Source organism: Amphibalanus amphitrite, unplaced genomic scaffold (genome assembly GCF_019059575.1).
Source record: "Amphibalanus amphitrite isolate SeventyFive unplaced genomic scaffold, NRLGWU_Aamphi_draft 001836F_arrow, whole genome shotgun sequence".
Classification (NCBI taxonomy): Eukaryota; Metazoa; Arthropoda; class Thecostraca; order Balanomorpha; family Balanidae; genus Amphibalanus; species Amphibalanus amphitrite.
The window spans coordinates 32197-52601 of NW_024883329.1; the positions used below are offsets into that span (position 1 = coordinate 32197).

Genomic DNA, 20405 nt, shown 5'->3' on the forward strand with positions numbered 1-20405 from the left:
CACGACATTTATATTGCCAGAATCGTGTTCCTCTAGCCGAGACGCGTCGAATGAACTATAATTTGACCTTGAAAGGTCAACTTGAAAATTTGACCTCAGGTCAAGGTCATGACCTGACCGGGAAAGGTCATGTTGCATATCAGTCGATGCGTCTCAACAAGACAAACACAATGGGACCATCCCCAGCGTTCTATCTCTTTCCAATCGCGAGTTATTGGCAAACAACTGTTTATAGCCTCAAATGACCTCGGATGACCTTTCTAGAGGCTATCAGCAAAAATGACACCTTGGTCATCACGAGTGGACTAAACCATTGTGATTCTGAAATATTTGGACTGTTCCTATGCGTACACACGGATCTAGAGGCATTTTCATTTTTCTCCATTGACTTGTAATGGAAAGGTCATGCCACTGACCTGACCTTAGGTCACGGATATAAAAAATCCGAGATATACAAATTGTAGGCACTCATAACAGCATGCAATCCACCAAGTTTCAAACCTTTCTGACAAACCCTGCAGGCTGGACATGATTGCAAACTTTTTTTAAGGCTTGGTCAGTTAACTTGACCTGGTGACCTGACCTGACATGACCTGGGGTCAAAAATTTCACACATTATCCAAAATTGATGTACCAAAAGCTATCCCAAGCGGCGCGGCGCTACGCGCCGCGGTTTTTTATTTACACGCAAAAAACGTGACAGGGTGGTAACATATGCCCCCCCCCCCCACTGGGGCGAAGGTTAAGGAAAAGCGCTAATTAAAAGAAAACCGCTGGAGATGTAAGCATGCACTGGTAACCATTTCAAAGAGGAACTCATTAGCTACGATTTAAGAGCCTCCCGATCAATTAAGAATGTTTCGTTTGCTTCTGACGGCTGTTTTTCAGAAACATGCAAAAGGGCGCATTTGCCAACAACTGCTGTAAATTGCGCCAGGGGGATGGCGCAATTAGAACCCAATTGCGCCCTATACTTTAACATGGCTAAGTGAATGAGACGGAATGCATACTTCCCGGCAGTCTAATGTCATTGCGGCTTACTTAAACATTTATTATGTTATTGAGGCTGGATAAATAATAAATGTAGATATAAATCGCGATGTTTTTGGCCCAGGTAGTTAACGTTACATGTGTCCGTACGCTTGTAAAAGTGCAACGAAAACGTTTACTGTAACCGACTAGATATATGTGAACGTGTGCGCCTATACAGTTAAATTTTCAATCGTTTCTCTCAAAATTAATAATTCTTTATCGTTTCGACAACTTTATGACATCAGTTTTTACTTTTTTGACATAGCTGTCACTTCTCACGTCTTAGTCCATGTTGAAAATGTCGTATTTTGTCAATTGCACCACAAGTCGTAGCCTAAATGGCAGCTGCATTATAAGTTTGACGAGAGAAATAATTTGCGGACTGACGACAGCGGGCTGCTCCCTAGCGTGACATTTAACTCCTTCTTTATTGCAATCATTTAATGATGCATTCATACTGTCGTGATATAATAGCTACACCATTATTCTATTTGCGCCCCCCCCCCCTGGCGCAATTGCCATGGGCGCAATTAAGATTGAGGTACTTTTTTATAAAAGCGTAGAAATTATCATAAAGATGTTGAAAGAAGTTTACTGTTTCAGTGAAATACAATGAAAAAAGGGTTTTTCTTTCTAAATATCACTCTGAAAATCAGACAAATATCGCAAATTTTTATAGCCGACGGTTCAAAATACTGCAAAAAAGTTAAGAAAACGCCATAACATCTTTAATGGCGTAATAGGCCTTGCTGATTGGCTTCATCGGAGAGTTTGGGCCATAAAATGAAATATCCGGTGGTGAAAATCATGTTCTCGAACACAAAATTCTAAACATGCCATTGAATCCGTGGGAATGTTGGTGGGCGCAATTGGTTAGGAGGGCGCAATACACCCACTTTCCCCTACGAACTTGGCTGAGTGCAAAGTCCGTTCGTTTCATAAAATTTACATTTGTTGCTGGTAATCACATGATAAAACACAATTTACCAAATTTGCAAAATGCTTCACTTTAATCCATGCTATTATTAGAAAATGATAAGGATGTAGCATCATGTATTTATACCACTGTCACGTGACATGCTACGATTACGCCGAAACGTAGCATCAAAAGCCCACAGCTGTCATTTGATAAGACCCAGCTAACAATCTGACACACATCATCTCACACCGTACCATTTTCAGCTCCATTTCACCGAACCCAACGCAGATCACGTGCCTCGCTGCGTCGACCGCCTCTGTGTGACCTAGCATCTGCTATTGTTTGAGCGCCCGGCCGCCTTTAGCGCCCAGTTGGCAGCTCTCAGTGCGGATTTGGCAGCGCTGACGATATATATTCGGCGCATTCCAGCGTCCGGCCGCGCCGGCTGGAAACTGGAACGGCCGACTAGCGCCTCCGGTGGGGGGGGGCTGGAGGGGGGTGTAAAGGCGTCGGCGGCGATGGCTGAGCCTCAGGCGATGAGGCTAAGGCCGGATGCAGCCGGAGGCGGGGACGCCAGAGGCGGTTAGGTGGGCTTACAAAGGCGTAGGTGGTCATGTGCAGGCGGAGGCTGCCAAAAGCGTACAGAAGCGTGACCAGCAGAGGCGGGGTTAACAGAGATTGGGGCGGGTTCAGGAGAGGCGGAGTCGGGGTTCATATAGGCGGGGACGTGGTTACTAGAGGCGCAGGCGGAGGCGTGGTCAGCATGGACGGGGGCGGAGACATAACGGGTGAGCACTTAGGTTCAGGAGAGGCGGAGTTGGGGTTAATATAGGCGAGGGCGTGGTTACTAGAGGCGGGGGCGTGGTCAGCAGAGACACTGAGACACTGAAACAAGGCGTTCAGAGGTGAAGGCGACAGAGGCAGCAAGACAAGCGAGAGTGGATGGACAGAGGTTTGCCACAGATGTGGAAGTTGTCAGAGGTGTTAAGTCAGGTTTACAGAGGCGAGGGTGGTTAGGCGTAGGCGGCTAGGCGAAGGCAGTAAGACGTAGGCGGTTTGGCAGGTCCACCAGAGACAGAGCTCAGAGACAGAGCCGCCCCAGTCCAGAGAGACTGAAATATGCTAACCGTATGGAGCGGAGCACGAACCTAATTCCTCAGGGAGAGCGGGCACGTGCGTTGACATAGTGCTGAAAGGTGCTAATAGCTGGTGCTGACGGCTCAGGGCTAATGATAGGTGATCAATTGATCGCGGTGGATCATAAGCGTTTGATGGGTGGTCCGATGGATATCTATTCGTGGTAAAGCCCGAGAGACGTGAGCTCGACGGATATCTATTTGTAGAAGCGCACGTGGGTCGCGCTTTTCCGTCGCACATCTTGCCTTATTTTTATGGCACAGTTCGAATTAAAGTCTGTACTTTTTATGCTAATCCTGTCAAGTGTCATGATTATTCAACTCAGCTCATCTTAGATAAAATATGGATATGGATAAAAAATGGATAAAAAATAAGAGATATGGATAAAAAATAGATAAAAAAATATAATCCTGCAAGGCTTCTTATGTTATGGACATTGTCGATATTAATTTGTTAAAAATTGTGACCTCGAGGTATGTGACACTCGGATTAAAATGATGCCAGACATGAAATGCATAAGCTGATTAGTAGCCAGTACAGCCACCCGGTCGGTGACTATTTCGGTCGGCTTATTTCCATTAAATAACGTTCATTTGTCTGGATGTCAGCACTGGGCCAGTCGGCATCAATACGTGACGCCATATCTCGCGAACTGTTATTGCAGCCATTCGAGCCCGATTTCGCGGAGATGAACAGAAATCAAGTCTGACCACATCGCGTTACCAGAGTGTAACGAGAAACCGCCACCTGATTTGGCGCTGCTGCGATAGATGAAAGTTAAACGTAAGTTTTACGCGTGACTTAAAGCATAGGCCGTGTTCTAAAAGTGGTTTAGAGCTGCGATTTCAGCCATGTTTCACAAACGGCCCAGAACTGATATTTCAACCATGCTCCCACATGGCATGGAGCCAATATTTCATTCATGTTTCGCAATCGCTTTACGGTTTCAGCCATGTTTCACACATCGCCACACGCTGTGATTTTAGCGATGTTTCACCTTTGATTACTTGCCAGGACATCCTTTACCGCCCAAACCCGACGACATCCACTCATTCTGATTGGAGCTAATCTGCCAAATGGGGCTGTCAAAGCCTCTAGAAACTTCTCGGTGTAGCGGTGAATTTAGTTTGACCACGTGAACGCAACATTCGCAGAAGCGCTGTTACGTTAGGGACCCGAGACCCCGTAAGTTTGGGATGTTCCGTGGAATATCTCGTCAGTATTCCATTCCCACACAAGCCAGCTTGAGTAATTACGGAGCGAGCGAAGCGAGCGTAGTCTTTCCTTAGATTAACGGAAATTTCTGAGTATGAGCGGCCGGCCGGCCGGCCGGCCGGCCGGCCGTGGTCACGCTTTTGCGAGGCTTATATCTCAGCAACCACTTGACCGATTTACACGGGGTAATTTTTGTAGGGTAGCTTCATTCCTTCTACCAAGTATTGGACTATTCCCGATGCATGTGGGTGACCCCTTATGCACGTGCCACGTGCAAAACGAAGAGGTGTCAGTTTTGTAATTGTTGCAATATCTCGGTAACTACTGGGCCGATTGCGCTGAAAGTTGGCATGTAGGTAGGCACCCACTAGGCACTGCATATACATGTGCCAGAAATGGGGTGCTGCTGCACGTGCGCACGTGCAGGGGTCGTTTCCAGATCTCGGGAACGGCTGGACCGATTGCGCTCAAATTTGGTACACGGTTAGGGACCGGTTAGTAGGGTGCCGTGCACAAGTCAGTTGGGACCCATTTTGCACGTGCGCACGTGCAGTGTGCCGCTTCCAGATCTCGAGAACGGCTGGGCCGATTGTGCCCAAATTTGGCACATCGCTAGAGACCGGTTAGTAGGGTGCCGTGCACAAGTCAGTTGGAGGTACCCCCTCGCAATTTCGCACGTGCAAGGCCCACCCTCTCGCTCGCTCCGTTAGTCGCCCCAAAAGGCGTTATACTGGTATCCTAGGCTCACACGGTTGCATAACTCACTGGCCAGACGTTCGAGACTGTTAATTTTTCATCTTACAGACGGCTTGTCACACATGTCTGTCACTACACGAAAATCTGTGTTACATCTTTGCTTCAAAACATTTGCAATTGATTGCATTGTAAATGAGTGCTGAGTAGCTATTTAACGCCTTGTTTTCAGACCAAAATATACTCGCCCTTTTGTCCTCCGACGATCGTCAGAGTAAATTATTTTCTGTGACCAGAGTTGAACCCCATGACCCTCAAACTACGGCGAATAATCACGATGCATCAAGTCAGCCAGCCTTTTAGCAAAGCCATGCAAAAGCAGCCATATTAGCCACAAGCACAATAATAACGAAACAGCGAATGACTACGAAAAAAAAAACTTAAATTATAATTGGCAACCAAAACGAGCAGATCCAATGGGACAAACAACGAGTAATTATAATATATGATAGTATACATCTAACAGGCACAAAGGATGATCACAAATCGCAATTTCACACACTAACCAATGTGTATCTGTTCCCGTTTTCAGCCGTACCGGACAACCCCCCTGATCACCCCTGGAGCGAAGGTCAAGCGTGACACCCCGATTGTGGCCTCCTATCTCAACATGCACCCAGACCCCCAGGTAAGAGGGGAGGGAAGAGGGAGGAAGGGAGGGGACAGACAGGCAGACAGACAGGCAGACAGACAGACAGACAGACAGACAGACAGACAGACAGACAGACAGACAGACAGACAGACAGACAGACAGACATATGGTCTGATGAACGATTTTCCGTTCGTTTCCTTCCCGTGAAGTTGCACAAGTAATCGTTAGACAATCACTTTTCTGACAAGCAGTATGATAACCCAGTTTTTTATTTGGACGGTTAACTTCGCTTCTAATAAAAAAGCATAGCTGTTTCGATTTATACGTTATCAACGCATTGTCACAAAACATCCTACCAGTCGTTGTGTTGTTACTCCTTGTACGAAAATGTTTGGAGGAACAGCCCCTGCCTTTTTGACTTTTGGTGTGTATCTGCTAAGAGGTCATCTTCTTACGCGACCTTACATTTTACCCATGGGCCTTGACCCATGCATGTTCTTTGACATTTGCCCCTTATTTCCTGGTGCGGGAAGCGGCTGCTTGTGTGACCTGTCCGCTGCCCCTTTACCCTGGTTTTCCAGGTTTGGAGAACGGCCCTCTGTATGATCTGTCTTTGACCTTTGACCCTGGCGCAGGAAGTGGTTCTTGTATGACCTGTCCTTTGACCTTTTCCAGGTGCGGGGAACGATTGCTTGTGTGACCTGCCCTTTGACCTTTGACCCCCCGTTTGAAAGGTGCGGGGAGCGCCTCCCTGTGTGACCTGTCCGTTGATCGTTGACTCTGATTTTCCAGGTGCGGGAAGCGGCCCTCTGTGTGATCTGTCTTTGACCTTTGACCCTGATTTTCCAGGTGCGGGGAGCGGCTCCTCACGTGTCCCTTTGACCTTTGACCCTGGTTTTTCAGGTTTGGGGAGCGACCCTCTGTATGATCTGTCTTTGACCTTTGACCCTGGCGCAGGAAGTGGTTCTTGTATGACCTGCCCTTTGACCTTTGCCAGGTGCGGGGAGCGGCTCCTCACGTGTCCCAGGTCAGCAGCGGTCTGAACAGCATGCTCGGATCGGCTAACGAACAGCTCGCTAGAAAGGTACGTCACCAATCGACACTGCCCTAAGCACTGCAGTGGATGTTTGGCATTTATTTTTTACCGATCGGTACTTTACACAATTGCGAGTAGATCCTTTGAACATTTTGAGATTGCAACACGACTATAGTCTTCTTCATATTTATGTTATCGGATTCATCCTGGAAATGACTTTGCATGTTTGATACTTCCTGAGCTACGTAAGTTGACAAAAAAAAGAGGCATATTATCTCTACTTCTCTATTGTCTGTGTTTCTGATAACTATGCCATCCATATGTTTCTTTCTTTGCTTTTTTGTTGCTTTTTTGCCTTCACAAATGCGTTATGTGGATGAAACGCTTGCTGAACACTACACTGACGACCTCACTTTTGTTGATAAGCAGGTGCACTAAGCTTTAACGAGATAAAACCACAATCAGAGCACACTTTCATCCCGGCACCGGGATTTAGGCCGTAACACAGTGCCCGGGGCGTTTTTGGTCGTGTCAACGTCGTCAGTTGGCAGCACCGTCTCAAACTCAGAGGATGGAAAAGTAGCGGGCTCTCGTAAAGAGACAGCTTTACGATTCGAGGCCTATGATGATACGATATGATATACGATATGATGATATGATGATACGATATAATGCCTCCATTGATATCACTGCAAACACTTAAAGGGTTTTATGGCTATACTTAATATTACAGCAGGCTTCCGGTTGTGTTAGAAAAGAAAGTACATACGTATGCCAAGCAAAATAAAAAACGTTGTATCGTTGGCATTAAAACATGGTCATTAATGCTCCGAGTATTGGCAGTATTTAACATACATTTGGCAGTATTTTACATGTATGTATCACTGTATCAGTAAAGCAATATGGTTGTTATAGTTGTATTCCAACTGCAAAGTGTAGAGGCCTTTATTATGTTCCGCGCAACTGTTCAATAAGCGTTTTCTGACGAACAAATTCATTGGAAATTAAAACAACATAAAAATGAAATACCTACTGCTCTTTTTCTTTCTTTCCAACATTCTAGTTCCATGGAATGACTACTTTTATGTCGTTGCTGTTTTTGTTAAAGTAACGATGGTGCATTTAGCATGAGATCGTTTCGTATCTATTCTGAACCATCACCGTCTGTGAAGATAAAGGTATAAAAAGTATAAAAAGCTAAGATAATGATTAAAACACCAGTATGGTCTCATGAACCGTAGCTAACAAGCGGATTATGGATCGTTGCAATGAAAAAGGCGTACTTAGAAAAGGCCCTGTCCTATACATAGACAACAAATAGAAAAAGTTGTTAAGTTCGTTACTTAGCGTCTAATGCGTCACATAATGTGACACATAGTGGTGTCATTCGCACGAAACACGTGACATTTGGCAGAACCTCCTTGTGTCTGAATCGTCACAGACCGCGTGCAATATGAAAAAAACGCGCGTGACAGTTCTCATTTCACGTGACGAATACAATCACAAGCGACTGAACCTGCGCTGTTCATCTTTCTTACGCCGTCAGCAGTTGGCGACCGATCCTGTTCTGTTTTTGTCACGTGCGTGCCCTCGCCGAAGTCCACCAGTTGGCTGACATCCAAGTCTGACGAATGTGACGCGACACAGTCAATCGCGATTCTTCTAACCTTGGACCTGTCGCCCTGACATGGAGAGGCCGACGCATACCGACGCGACCGCGACGGTCCGGAACGAGAGGTCGAGAGGGGGAGAGACGGAGAGAGGGAAGAGAGGGGGAGAGAGGACGGGGAAACGTCAGTTCGTAGCGAGGAAGGACGGTGGGTGGTCGGTTCAAACAGGTGGTTCGACACGATGGTTCGCTTGTTGAACAGGTCAGTGCGGTGAACAGTGATTCGGAGAAAACGATGGTGGATGTGAAAAATTCGAGACGTTTGCGGTCTAGCGTAGGCAGAGCGGTGTAATGACGATGGGTTTGGTGACTTTGGGAACGAGATTGGGTCTCGAAACCTGATCTTACGTGCTATCCGGTTTTAGCATTTTTCGAGGAAATGCAGGAACCAATAGCATATTACATAAAGCCGTGCGCTGCGTTGTTCACTCGAACATGTCTCTTACTTGTCACAAATGCGCATTTTGCACGTAAATGATCTGGGAAGCCGGAATATCTCCCACTTTGATATATTTTCAGTGATAAAGGAGCTGTTGCTGACGACAGAAACCTTTCCACTCTGATATTTTGCAAAATGTTACCTAGTTTGGATGTCTCCTTCACTGGCCATATCTTTCTTGTGATCTTTTTCAGTAAATCAGAAGATCAATCTGACGAGTATTGATATATTTTTACGATCATTCAAGCCATATCAAAGCTCAATCACACCGTAACATCTTCATTATCGAATGCCTTTGGAATGTTACAGCGACCTTCGGGTTCTTTTCTTGCGTTGTGGTTGCTAGACGTATACGAATTCATTGGCATTTCAGTATCTAAATATGACTATCATTTTACATACCACCGTCAACGTTAGCCATTTTTTCTGCTTGTTATGCCTCTGCCGGTAGATAAGCTGTCGTTAGACATAATTCATCAGCGTCATACCATGATTGTTCCTTATCGTGACGTCAGTTACACTAAATATCTAGGTCAGTCTTACTCTTGTATAAACTAGCCCGCAGTTTATGCGTGAAAAATCTCTCCCGCCTGTCGGCCGGCTGCATTTGGCAGCCCTTCTAGCGGCGGCTGCCAGATGGTTCCTCTCCACGGCCGTCGGTGGTAACGCGAGACCCCCTGATGACGTCATTTGACGTCACTGAGTGACGCCACCGGTGCAAGGTGGTCCGACGGCCGGCCAATATTAGACCCATCTCTAGTCAGGGCCAAGAATGTTCTGAGCGCGCCCAGGGTGGCGATACGGTCGGAGCTTGAGTACAGCTAGAGGCTAAAAGACAGGAGGGAAAAGCAAAATGAATTACTTTAACACTGTCCCACTGGCAGCCTTTTAGAAAACAAGGAAATATTGGGAAGTCTTGTATACGATGATGAGAAGCTTGTTTGGAGACAGCAAAAAATCATTCTGTCAAAAATGTGAGTTCCAAATTTTAGCAAAGCCTTTCCGATGAAGTTATCAATTTATTTTAAATTTGTCAGTGCCACATGCTACATTGATAGACAGCCACAACAGTCATAGCAAACACAAACACTCAAACACAAAAGAACAGAAAGTCCTGAATTGCAGCGAAAGTAATCTACTGGATTTGTTATTCCAGAAACCAACTGTTGTGATTTATAACAGGCAAATTGTATTATTCTGAGCCCGCTATAAAAATCGATAAATCTAATAGAACTTTAAGCATAGCCTCAACCACCGCCGATGCTTCGGAGACGTGGCGGCATTAAAAAAGAGCACACTCCGTTAACACTTTCTATGTTCTTTCTTTCAGGGGAGGTCTCGTAGCCATGACAACCAGGAGTACCTCACGCTATGGCCAAACGCTAGATTATCAGTCTTTAGAAAAGCGTGTCTTGCATGCGTAGTCAGTTTTCAGCTAGCGTTTTGATAACGAGAATATCGTTCACATTTCGATTGTCGCTTTGTTCGTTCCGTCAAAAAACAATGCAACTAGTTAGACTGAATGTAAGATATTCTTTAGCGCGTGCAGAGCAAGGGTTCCCGTTTTCAAAGCTTTTAAGCAATCAACACAGTAGTCGACATTTGTCATTGTAGTTAGTTTTCTGAGACGTAGAAGCCAACCTTTTCATCGAGCACAGCTTCCTCAATGGTAGAGGCTTAGCTCGTTCTGTTGTTGGTTGCTACCCTTTTATCGTTGCTGAAGGAGACAAGTTGATTTGTGTGTGTCTGTGATCGCAAAATATTACAATTGGGACAAAAACACGACATTATTATTTTCCACAATGTATAAAACAAAATCCTCCACACTTTGTGGATGCTGAACTCACTTCATTAAGGCGCATCGTTCTTCCTTTTTGTGAATTTAGGCAAAGTGCATAGATTAAGTTTCAGTTGTTGAGCGGCATCTCATCTGTTGTAAAGCCGCATCTCCACAGCTTTATACTTTTTTTTCGCATTCTGGAAAACAGTCCTAAATCCTTACCAGCACATATAAACAACAATATTAAATTCTCACACTTCAACATCTTACTGGTATGGCAGCGTATGTCTGATGTTAGTTTCTCAGTGCGTGCATTGGCTTTGTGTGTGCGCTCGTTACAGGTTGCTACGAACGTCCGAACCGCCGCACAGGATCGTCCCGATTCTGGACGTGTTCACACCCCGAAGGTAAGAGAGAGAGAGAGAGAGAGAGAGAGAGAGAGAGAGAGAGAGAGAGAGAGAGAGAGAGAGAGAGAGAGAGAGAGAGAGAGAGAGAGAGAGAGAGAGAGAGAGAGAGAGAGAGAGAGAGAGAGAGAGAGAGAGAGAGAGAGAGAGAGAGAGAGAGAGAGAGAGAGAGAGAGAGAGAGAGAGAGAGAGAGAGAGAGAGAGAGAGAGAGAGAGAGAGAGAGAGAGAGAGAGAGAGAGAGAGAGAGAGAGAGAGAGAGAGAGAGAGAGAGAGAGAGAGAGAGAGAGAGAGAGAGAGAGAGAGAGAGAGAGAGAGAGAGAGAGAGAGAGAGAGAGAGAGAGAGAGAGAGAGAGAGAGAGAGAGAGAGAGAGAGAGAGAGAGAGAGAGAGAGAGAGAGAGAGAGAGAGAGAGAGAGAGAGAGAGAGAGAGAGAGAGAGAGAGAGAGAGAGGAGAGAGAGAGAGAGAGAGAGAGAGAGAGAGAGAGAGAGAGAGAGAGAGAGAGAGAGAGAGAGAGAGAGAGAGAGAGAGAGAGAGAGAGAGAGAGAGAGAGAGAGAGAGAGAGAGAGAGAGAGAGAGAGAGAGAGAGAGAGAGAGAGAGAGAGAGAGAGAGAGAGAGAGAGAGAGAGAGAGAGAGAGAGAGAGAGAGAGAGAGAGAGAGAGAGAGAGAGAGAGAGAGAGAGAGAGAGAGAGAGAGAGAGAGAGAGAGAGAGAGAGAGAGAGAGAGAGAGAGAGAGAGAGAGAGAGAGAGAGAGAGAGAGAGAGAGAGAGAGAGAGAGAGAGAGAGAGAGAGAGAGAGAGAGAGAGAGAGAGAGAGAGAGAGGTCAGAAATATTCTCAAAGGCGAGAATGGTAGGTACAATGGTATGTGGTATGAAATACGGCGTGTGGCATGTGGTTTGTAAGAATGGTATGTTGAATACCAAATCTCCGCTTTCGAATTAAAATACTTTCGGTAATGCATCGTTTCAATCTAAAATTTAATGATGGTGACTGCTGAATCTGGACCATAGTGAAGCTATATTTCAAAGTATTCTAAAAGCAGCCTTTGTGTGATGCATGAAATATGCATCCGAAAAACAAATCGAAAGACATGTGAGCTTTGATTCGATTACGCGAATGACATTCAAACCTTCATATTTAGCGTAACATTTTGAATTCATGATAGGATAACACCAACCAATTCCATATTCAGCTTCGCAACAAGGGAGCGTATGCCGGCACAGCATATCTGGCAGGCGTAGTCTTATACCGCCATCTATCGAGCAAATTGTAATCGCCGCCTGGTAGACTGTGCCGCAATGCTTGCGGCCATGCGGCGCAGCCTACGTCACAGGCAAATACCGCTAGTGCCATCTATTGAGTGAAATGTCGTTAGATGTGAAGTGTTGGAGCTACCTTCATACTTCTCGGTTGGAACTTGGAATCATTGCATTTTACGACACCTACAACCTTAACTGGGCAATGTGATTTCACACCGATGTTAACCTTTCCATGACGTGTTTATTTGAACCTTTACTGGCCCTCCTCCTGAGTCCGTTATATTTGCTCTTCTACAGACCCCGATGACCCCGAAACGGCTGACCTTTGCGGTCCCCTCACTAACCTCTTGACCTCGTCGGCAGATTATTCATCACCAGTTCAACACGCCGGCTAATCTCTACAGTCAGGATAACATGGCCAGCAGTATCCAGCAGCAGACTGGAATTGCCCCGTGAGTTGGTCGGCTGGGAACCTCCCCGTCACAGAAATGGGACGTGCTTGCCACTTGGATTGTTCTGGGCTGTGGCTAAGCACAATGTTCAAAGCAACTGAAACTTTCTTTACAACTGGGTCTGACTTGTTGGGTTAGTTTTATTATTTAAGGGTAATGAATGCTTGATATGTGAATGACTTCAAATGTGACTCTAATATGCCATTTAAAAAAAAAATCACGTTATCGTAGTTTATGGCGCAATATTCTGATGTCACGCTCAAACTACAATAGATATTAATTGCAGTCTCCTTAACGTTTATGTATGTGGTCATTCATCTCCTATAACGAGTTGATATTGTACTATAGAAAACAAACATTCTCATTCTGGAAACCATGCAGCTTGCTAAACAAATATCTTACCTAGTCTTCAAAATGTCTCCGATGCTATTTTTTACCTGTTCGTGTTTATCTGATGATGTTGACGGGCTGTAGTGACGACGATGGCTTATTGGTAAATTGTCAGGAACGAAGCTCCTAAATCACTAAACAACCAGAGAGCCAAGCTGATTAAGATAAAGATGAATATTAAATGCGAAGCAACTGGTTAAATCATCGCAGAATACACATGAAATTTGCCTATATTGCGTTGAATGATTATTTCATGCCCAGAAAGAATGTCAAATAGCTCTATAGCCTTTTTCGCATGCTAGATAGAACAATAACAGGTATTTCCTTTGCAGTGACTTAACTCATTTGCTACGCCTTTCAACAATGCCTTATAGGGGTTTCCCAGATTGTTGCGTCAAACAAAAGCTGTTTAAGTGAGTCGCATTTATTTAAGCTTAGGTACACAGTAGCTTGCCGCTTACGCAGAATGCAGGGGATGGGGAAGAGTCCCCTTTCCGTCCGGTTCCTATATAGGTACCGTGACCAAAGCAGGCCTGATGCAATGCTGCTATATAATACATATCTTCGTCTGTATTTCATGCAAGAAGGCTATGCTTGATAACACTTGAAATGTTATTAACTCAAGTTAAGTAAAGTTTTGAGAAGTTGAGTGGCTTTACTGAAGCCTTCATAACGTGATATTGAACTACAATGCCTCTAAGTAATTAGCGTTAGTAGCGACGAACAACACGCATTTTAACGACAATATTTTCTACCGAAAAAAAAGAATTGCACAGCGCCATTGGGCTGAACAAGGTGATTAAATAAAACATGTAATGAACTGAAGGATTATAGGTACAAGCATGAGCTTAGTTGATCTTAGACTACACAGCCCATTTCTTATTCACACCCGCCCCTTCCCCTCCCTCCCCCTATATTCAGTCAGGTGAGCGGGGCTCCCCGAAAGGAGTTCAGCATCCAGAACTCGGAGACTCTCAAGATGATCCTGGAGGAGGACCAGCAGAAACCTGCTACGCAGCACAAGCCCAAGTCGCACGTCGTCTATGATGTTCACGAGGCCAAGGTACTGCGTCCCTATCGTTACTAAGAGCCAAGAGGCACAACCGCCCACCGCCGCCGCCCGCCGCCCAACCGCCGCCGCCGAAGTCAAAACCTACCGCCCGCTGCCAACCGCCCGCCCGCCGCCTCGACTGTTCCCGCCGCCTGCCGCCAGCTAGAACCCTATCAAGTGAGTTGGAGTGTGTTTGCGGCTGCTGTGAAAGAGGGAGGGAGGACTGGAGAGAGGAGTGGGGATAGAGGTCAGGGGTCATGGCGCTTTCCTTCTGTCGAAATAAAATCTTTAACCCTATTCCTGGCGGGCTCCGCCGGGACAAGAAACTGGCGGGGGGCCGATTCGGCCCCCCCCCTGAGATCTCGAGAACGAAGCAAGATAGCGACAAGCGGTAAACGGCATCGGATACGCACGGCCAAGATCTACAATTTTTACTCAGGTCATTTTCAGGTCAGGTCAAAGATGACGTCACAGGGGTCGAAAAAGTCAAAATGGCGGCGCTAGATATGGAGAGAGTTTTTCTCGAATAACTTTCGAATCAGTCAAGATAGGAGCAAACTAAGGGCATCATCGTGATCCTCTCGTCAATCCGCATCGAATGATATATATGTTGACCTCGAAAGGTCAAGGTCAAAGGTTGACCTCAGGTCACGTGACCTCGAGGTCATCATGTATATCATTCGATGCGTCTTGACGAGCTGAACACAATGAGACCATCCACGCGTCTGTATCTTGTTCCTGTACGGAGTTATTGGCCAAAAACCTTTGGTGACCTTTGATGACGTCACATGACCTCACAGCTGCCCAACAGCAAAACAGACCTCAAGGTAGTGAAGGTTGATCGTATATGAAGTCATGTATGGTATATGGGGCCATTCCGACCCGTTTTAGTGGTAAAAACAGGGAGTTGATTTTTCCCCCATTGACTTATAATGGGGAGGTCGCGAAATTGACCTGACCTTAGGTCACCGATATCAAAATTCCGAGATATACAAATTGCACATACTGGTATCCTAACTAAACCCTGAAGAGAAGAAATTGATCGGTCAAAAACTCTAGCTCTGGCGTGATTGCAAACTTTTCTGAGGTAGGGTCACCAAACCGCCTCTGGTGACCTGACCTGAGGTCAGATCAACTCAAAATTTACAGACATGTTGCGTAGAAGCCTTTTAGGAAAAGTCAGAAAATTTGAGCTTCCTAGCTCAACGCGTTTGGGAGAAATAACCAAAAAACCTCAGGGGGGGGGCTCCTGAGGCCCCCCCCGCCAGGAATAGGGTTAAGATGACTACAAGAAGCTACATAAAGCAGAGGTTCACTAAAGGACATGATGTGGAGTTTGCTAATGTAATAATTGAATGAGGACTATGCTCCACAAGAAATCGTTCGGGTCGGAGCTTTCGAATTGTATTAAAAATTTCGTCAGCGTATCGTACTCGGGTTCGGGGGTCGAATCGCCCTCAATTTTGAGACCGATACCCCCGAACCCGATTACGATACGCTGACGAAGCTTTGTAATACAATTCGAAAGCTCCGACCCGAACGATTTCTTGTGGAGTAAAGTCCTCATTCAATTATTACATAAAGCAGAGGTTATGAGAATAAATTTTGCTTTATCTGGAAATCGATAGTTCGAGAGAGTTGCACTCTTATACGGGCGTTGTTTCTATGTAGTGGGTAAGCAAGGTATTAATCAATAAACCTTATGAGCGTGTAATTAGTGCGAAAAGAGATTTCAAACTTAGCTTACCGAGTGCCAAACTTGACCTTTGAAGCGGGGGAGGCAAAAGTTTGAAGCTCTATGTTCAGAAGAACTGCAGGTACTTGATTTTTGTTTTGTTTCTTGTTATGTTTTGTGGAGCTTTATATGATTTAATTTAACCTTAGAAACAAATGAATATTTTTTCTCAGACGTTAGCTTTCGTTTCCAGCTGATTAAACGTTACGGCATAGTTGTTTAAGAAAAAGGTACAAAATATCAACTCTAGAGCAAACGCCATGGCCCCATTACGACCAATGTCACCCCCTCTCTCTTCAGTCGGGCATCAACACTTTTCTGTGGTCAACTCACAATCGCTTTTGCATTTTTTGACAACTCAGCAACGTAGTCGCGTTTTGCTCGGTGGTTCTTACATGGCGAGCAGCCGCCAGCTCACTCCGACTCACCGGCGCGTGTCTTACACTTTCTAACCCTCTCACCTCTCTGTAATATCACTCTGTCGCTCTCTTTCTGTGTGCTGTCGTCCGCCGCCGATCTGACCGGATCCACCAATCAACGGTCAGGAAAATTGTATCATTGTTTACAAATTCATGCGACGTTTATCATGGATATGGTTAGCTAATGTACCAGCCTGTCCCTTCTTGTATTGCCTATTTTCATTCTTGCATCGCCTTGCCTGGTTCCATTCTATTTCTGCTTGTCCTTTGTCGTCCCGTTACATATGTTCCTTCCTAACTCGTCTCGCTTATTCCATCCATTATCGATTCCTTCCACCCACTTCTTTGTTCTCTTTCTTCCCGTTTTTTTTTTTAATTGCACTACGTTTTAATCCTTTTTCTGTCTAACATCAATTTTTGTCCATCTTATTAATTTCCCTCGATCGAAAAGAAGCCCACAGTCCCTTATGATCTCTATTATATCTTTCTACTAAATCTTACTGTCCCATATGCAAGGTGTGCGCCTTTTTTAGGCGCATATGAATCCACTGTGTACGGCTCTCGCGAGATTAAGCGGTAGGTTTTGCACTTTAACATTTCCGGTTATATCTCAGAAACTAATCGATCTACGATAAAGCCATTTTACACGATCATGGCCGGCTTGTAAACCAACAAGTCGATCGCATCTTCAACACTGAAAAGCATAAGACGACGAAAATATAGCCCGAAGTACACTAAATTTTCTAGGTGCAAAATCTACCGCTAAAACCCGCGAGACCTGTACGTGATCTTACCTCAATTGGTGGATCTCAGGTCAAACCGGCGGCGGAGCAGCTCTGTACATACATGGATTCGGTAACACTGAGTGCCCCCTGACGTGTCTATGTGTGTGAATCTTTACAGAGATACAATCATAGACCGGCAGAGACAAAGACTGTCTCTTTCAGATACTGACAGCCAGAAACTTTGTGACAGCGTTCCCCGAGGACTCTGTCATAAACCAGGCTACCCATCCTTCAATGCGATCCAATTCAGCATTCATGAACTATCCCAGGGGAAATAAGACGTAGGAACAGATCATGCAATGCACATGCCACCCCACGATCGATGTCTAGCTCTGTAACTTTATGCTACAATACATGTGCATTTTCATTATAAATATCCAAGCTGTCATGCACAAATACCTGATTCAACGTCGATAATCGATAGCTGATGTACATTTTTAAAGTTATGTATAGAGAATGGAAAGACGTAAAAACAAGCAAGAAATACCTCACTTCGAGGTAATCTTCAAATAATGAAATCACTTTTTCTTATCACTCATCTTAATCAATGAAGTTTGCCGTGCATTCGTATTTGACACCTTAACGATGGACGATTAATATATAAATGATTCTAGCGACACAAAAGTCGGTTTTTAATGAAGTCATTGGGCTATGGATCCTCCAATTCTGGCCCAAGGCAACGCACGAGCGCTGCCGGCATCTAGTGGGAGCAATCCGGCCCGGCCTGGAGTATATCAACTTTCATCTGCTATTTCGCTCATCAGCTGTCCGCCCAGTTTCGCTCGCAGCTGCTTAACGCCAAATTGAACACGACACCACCACTCTCTGGCCAATATTTGACCACATTTCAACAACCCAAACCACAGCGGCAAAATTAATCAATTGCATCAACCGGCCCGGTCCATAACTACCTCATCTGTGGCGGAATTCAAGGGCCTGTACGGACCCCCAGCAGCCTGTGCGCTCCCCTCAGTCCTGGCGGGGGGAGGGGGCAGGGAAGGGGAACGTCAGGGCGTCTGGGTCGACGGTAGCTGCGGTATTTTTAGCCTCTGACAGTGTGTTTGCCCCTGGCGGTGCCAGCTAGGTGTCTGTATAACAGATACGGGCTGGGCTGGCTGCGGCGGCTCGCCCATCTGAGCAGCTGCTGCAGCTTTGAGCTGCCAAAGCTGACCTGTTGAGCTGCCGTAGCTGCCCACTGCCCAGTATAGCGATTTCAGCTGTCCAGTTGAGCCGCCGCAGTTTTGAGCCACCGTAGCTGTCCTGACGTCCTGTTGAGCTACCGTAGTTGCCCTGTTGAACCGCAGTATCTCCTCAAAGGCGCTTGGAAAGTCACCACTCCCCGTCCCCAGCCTATTTGAGCAGCTGCAGTCAAGTTCTAGTGGATGAAATTTAGTTGATTATCCGCTCGCTGGGAGCTTCAATACATATGTCCTTGGTTGAGTTATGATACTTCCCTGGTCCTGGTGGAGATTCAGCAGCGTACTCCTCTGAAATATATTTTTTGGTCGAGCTGTTGCAGCTTTCCCGCTACAACGGGATTTTCGAGTGGATCCATGACTCATAAGGCTACCTGTAGGCTGTATCAACTTCACAGCCGAGCTAAGCCAGCCTTCTTAGCTTGCTTGGTAGGGATCCAGCAGCTATTCCCACTAAAACTCCGCAGCTTTCACTATTTGAACCACTCCATAGCTGAGTTGGAGTTTCCTGGGGCGGCGTTGGCGTTGGCGGCGGCGGCGGCGGCGGTGGGCGGCTGTCCCGGGGCAGGAAGTAATTTGAGCTCTGACACCCAATCTGACAGTGGCTTCTGACAACGGCGGAGGGCCCAACTTGTTTTTCTGAGCTGATATCCAGTTGGAGGGTGATAATTACTTCCCTCCTGGATAGAGGTACTTTTTGAACGATACAGGGAAACGTGGAAAATTGAGGATTTTGCGGAACATGCTATAGTTCGTTTATTCTAAGTTCGACCCTCACTGTAAACATCTTTTTGAACAAAGCACGAGAATTGCCAGCTGAATTACTTAGAAAGCTGGTTAGCGCACATTGTACTGGAGATATGAATAATATTTTCAAAATAAGTTTTTAACACCGATGATATACACTTCTATTAAACGCCGTGCGATTTATTGATTAGTTCAATTATAATTTCTGACAAGTTGTCTTTCCCTGTGGGGTTATATATAAGGGCAAATACGAGTTGGGAGTCTGGGAAATAAGAGCCACGAAGAAATAATTTTGAGTAAAATTAATCGTCTGTGAAATCAATGTGCACCAGTCTGTTTTCTAAGTAATTCGGCTAGCAATTCTCGTGCTGTGTTCAAAGAGACGATTACAGTGAAGGTCGAACTTAGAAAAAACGAACTATAGTGCTAAAAGCTTCACAATTCTTCATGATTTGCTTTTAGTATTGTGTTAAAATCGAAAAAGTAATTAGAGACCCCAAGGCACATTTTTTGCAAATCATTAGAAGTTGAACCCTATTTGAATATATTTAATCGTTGTTCTGAAGGATGAATGTCAGGCGTAATAAGCGGAATATGCATGGGAGAAATAGAAGAAAAAAATTAAAGGTCAGTGCAACCCATTACAAATATTCTATTCCAAACATTCGTAATTTCCAGGGATCACTAACACATTTAATGATAAAAATATGTCTTATTTGTCCAAAAATTAGCTCACTCATGCCACTGAAAAACACCAGCTGGGTACCCCTATCTCGATTTCCGAGAATATGGGGCGTGGCGACCCCCAATCTAATATGCACATGTATATCTAGGACGTTCCTTTCCCACCACCACAGCTTAACCTGCCTAACCTCTCAGTGGCATCCCCATGAGTACGCCGCATATTACGTTCAACGTTATTCAACTCATCGGAGAAACAGCTGCCCGCCACATCTTGGCTAACTATAACCTAAACAAAGTGTAGAACCATGCTAAACCTGCATTTTAAACACTTGCAGATCTACGGAACGGTAAAATGTGTGCCTAAGTGCCCTGCTGATGCAACTACCTTATAATTTACATTTGGCTTTCGCAACAATTGGAAAAGCTGGCGCATCGCTTCGTTGAATAATGGATCACGGAATATGCAGTGTATGCTACCTGACTTGTCACGACTTTCAACTAGTCTCAAATATCCAAGTGAGATTCCTTGCCAAATACCAAATAACCTTATCACCGCTCTTAGAAAGTATTATTGCTTATTATGTTTCATTCCCAAAACTAGGTCACGCATGCATGTCCTATATCCACTCCATGCATACGAAGTCTTGCTATCTAACTTCTCAGAGGTCAAAGGGGTTAAATAATATTGATAAAACGTTACGTAATATCCAC

At 45.3% G+C, this 20405-nt stretch overlaps 1 protein-coding gene across 9 annotated transcripts in view; it reads left to right on the forward strand.

Moving 5' to 3' along the window:
• LOC122375426 (BAG domain-containing protein Samui-like) overlaps positions 1-20405 on the forward strand; it is a 56396-nt gene that overhangs the window by 31715 nt on the left and 4276 nt on the right. For 4 of the 9 annotated variants that reach the window (XM_043354805.1, XM_043354808.1, XM_043354809.1 and 1 more), the window contains 5 exons: positions 5589-5684; positions 6646-6675; positions 10914-10979; positions 12599-12687; positions 13999-14140. In XM_043354805.1, the coding sequence (XP_043210740.1) occupies positions 5589-5684; positions 6646-6675; positions 10914-10979; positions 12599-12687; positions 13999-14140 (423 nt within the window). Of the gene's footprint in view, positions 1-5588; positions 5685-6645; positions 6733-10913; positions 10980-12598; positions 12688-13998; positions 14306-20405 lie in introns of all 9 variants that reach the window. The other 5 variants (XM_043354804.1, XM_043354806.1, XM_043354807.1 and 2 more) reach the window with 2 other exon arrangements.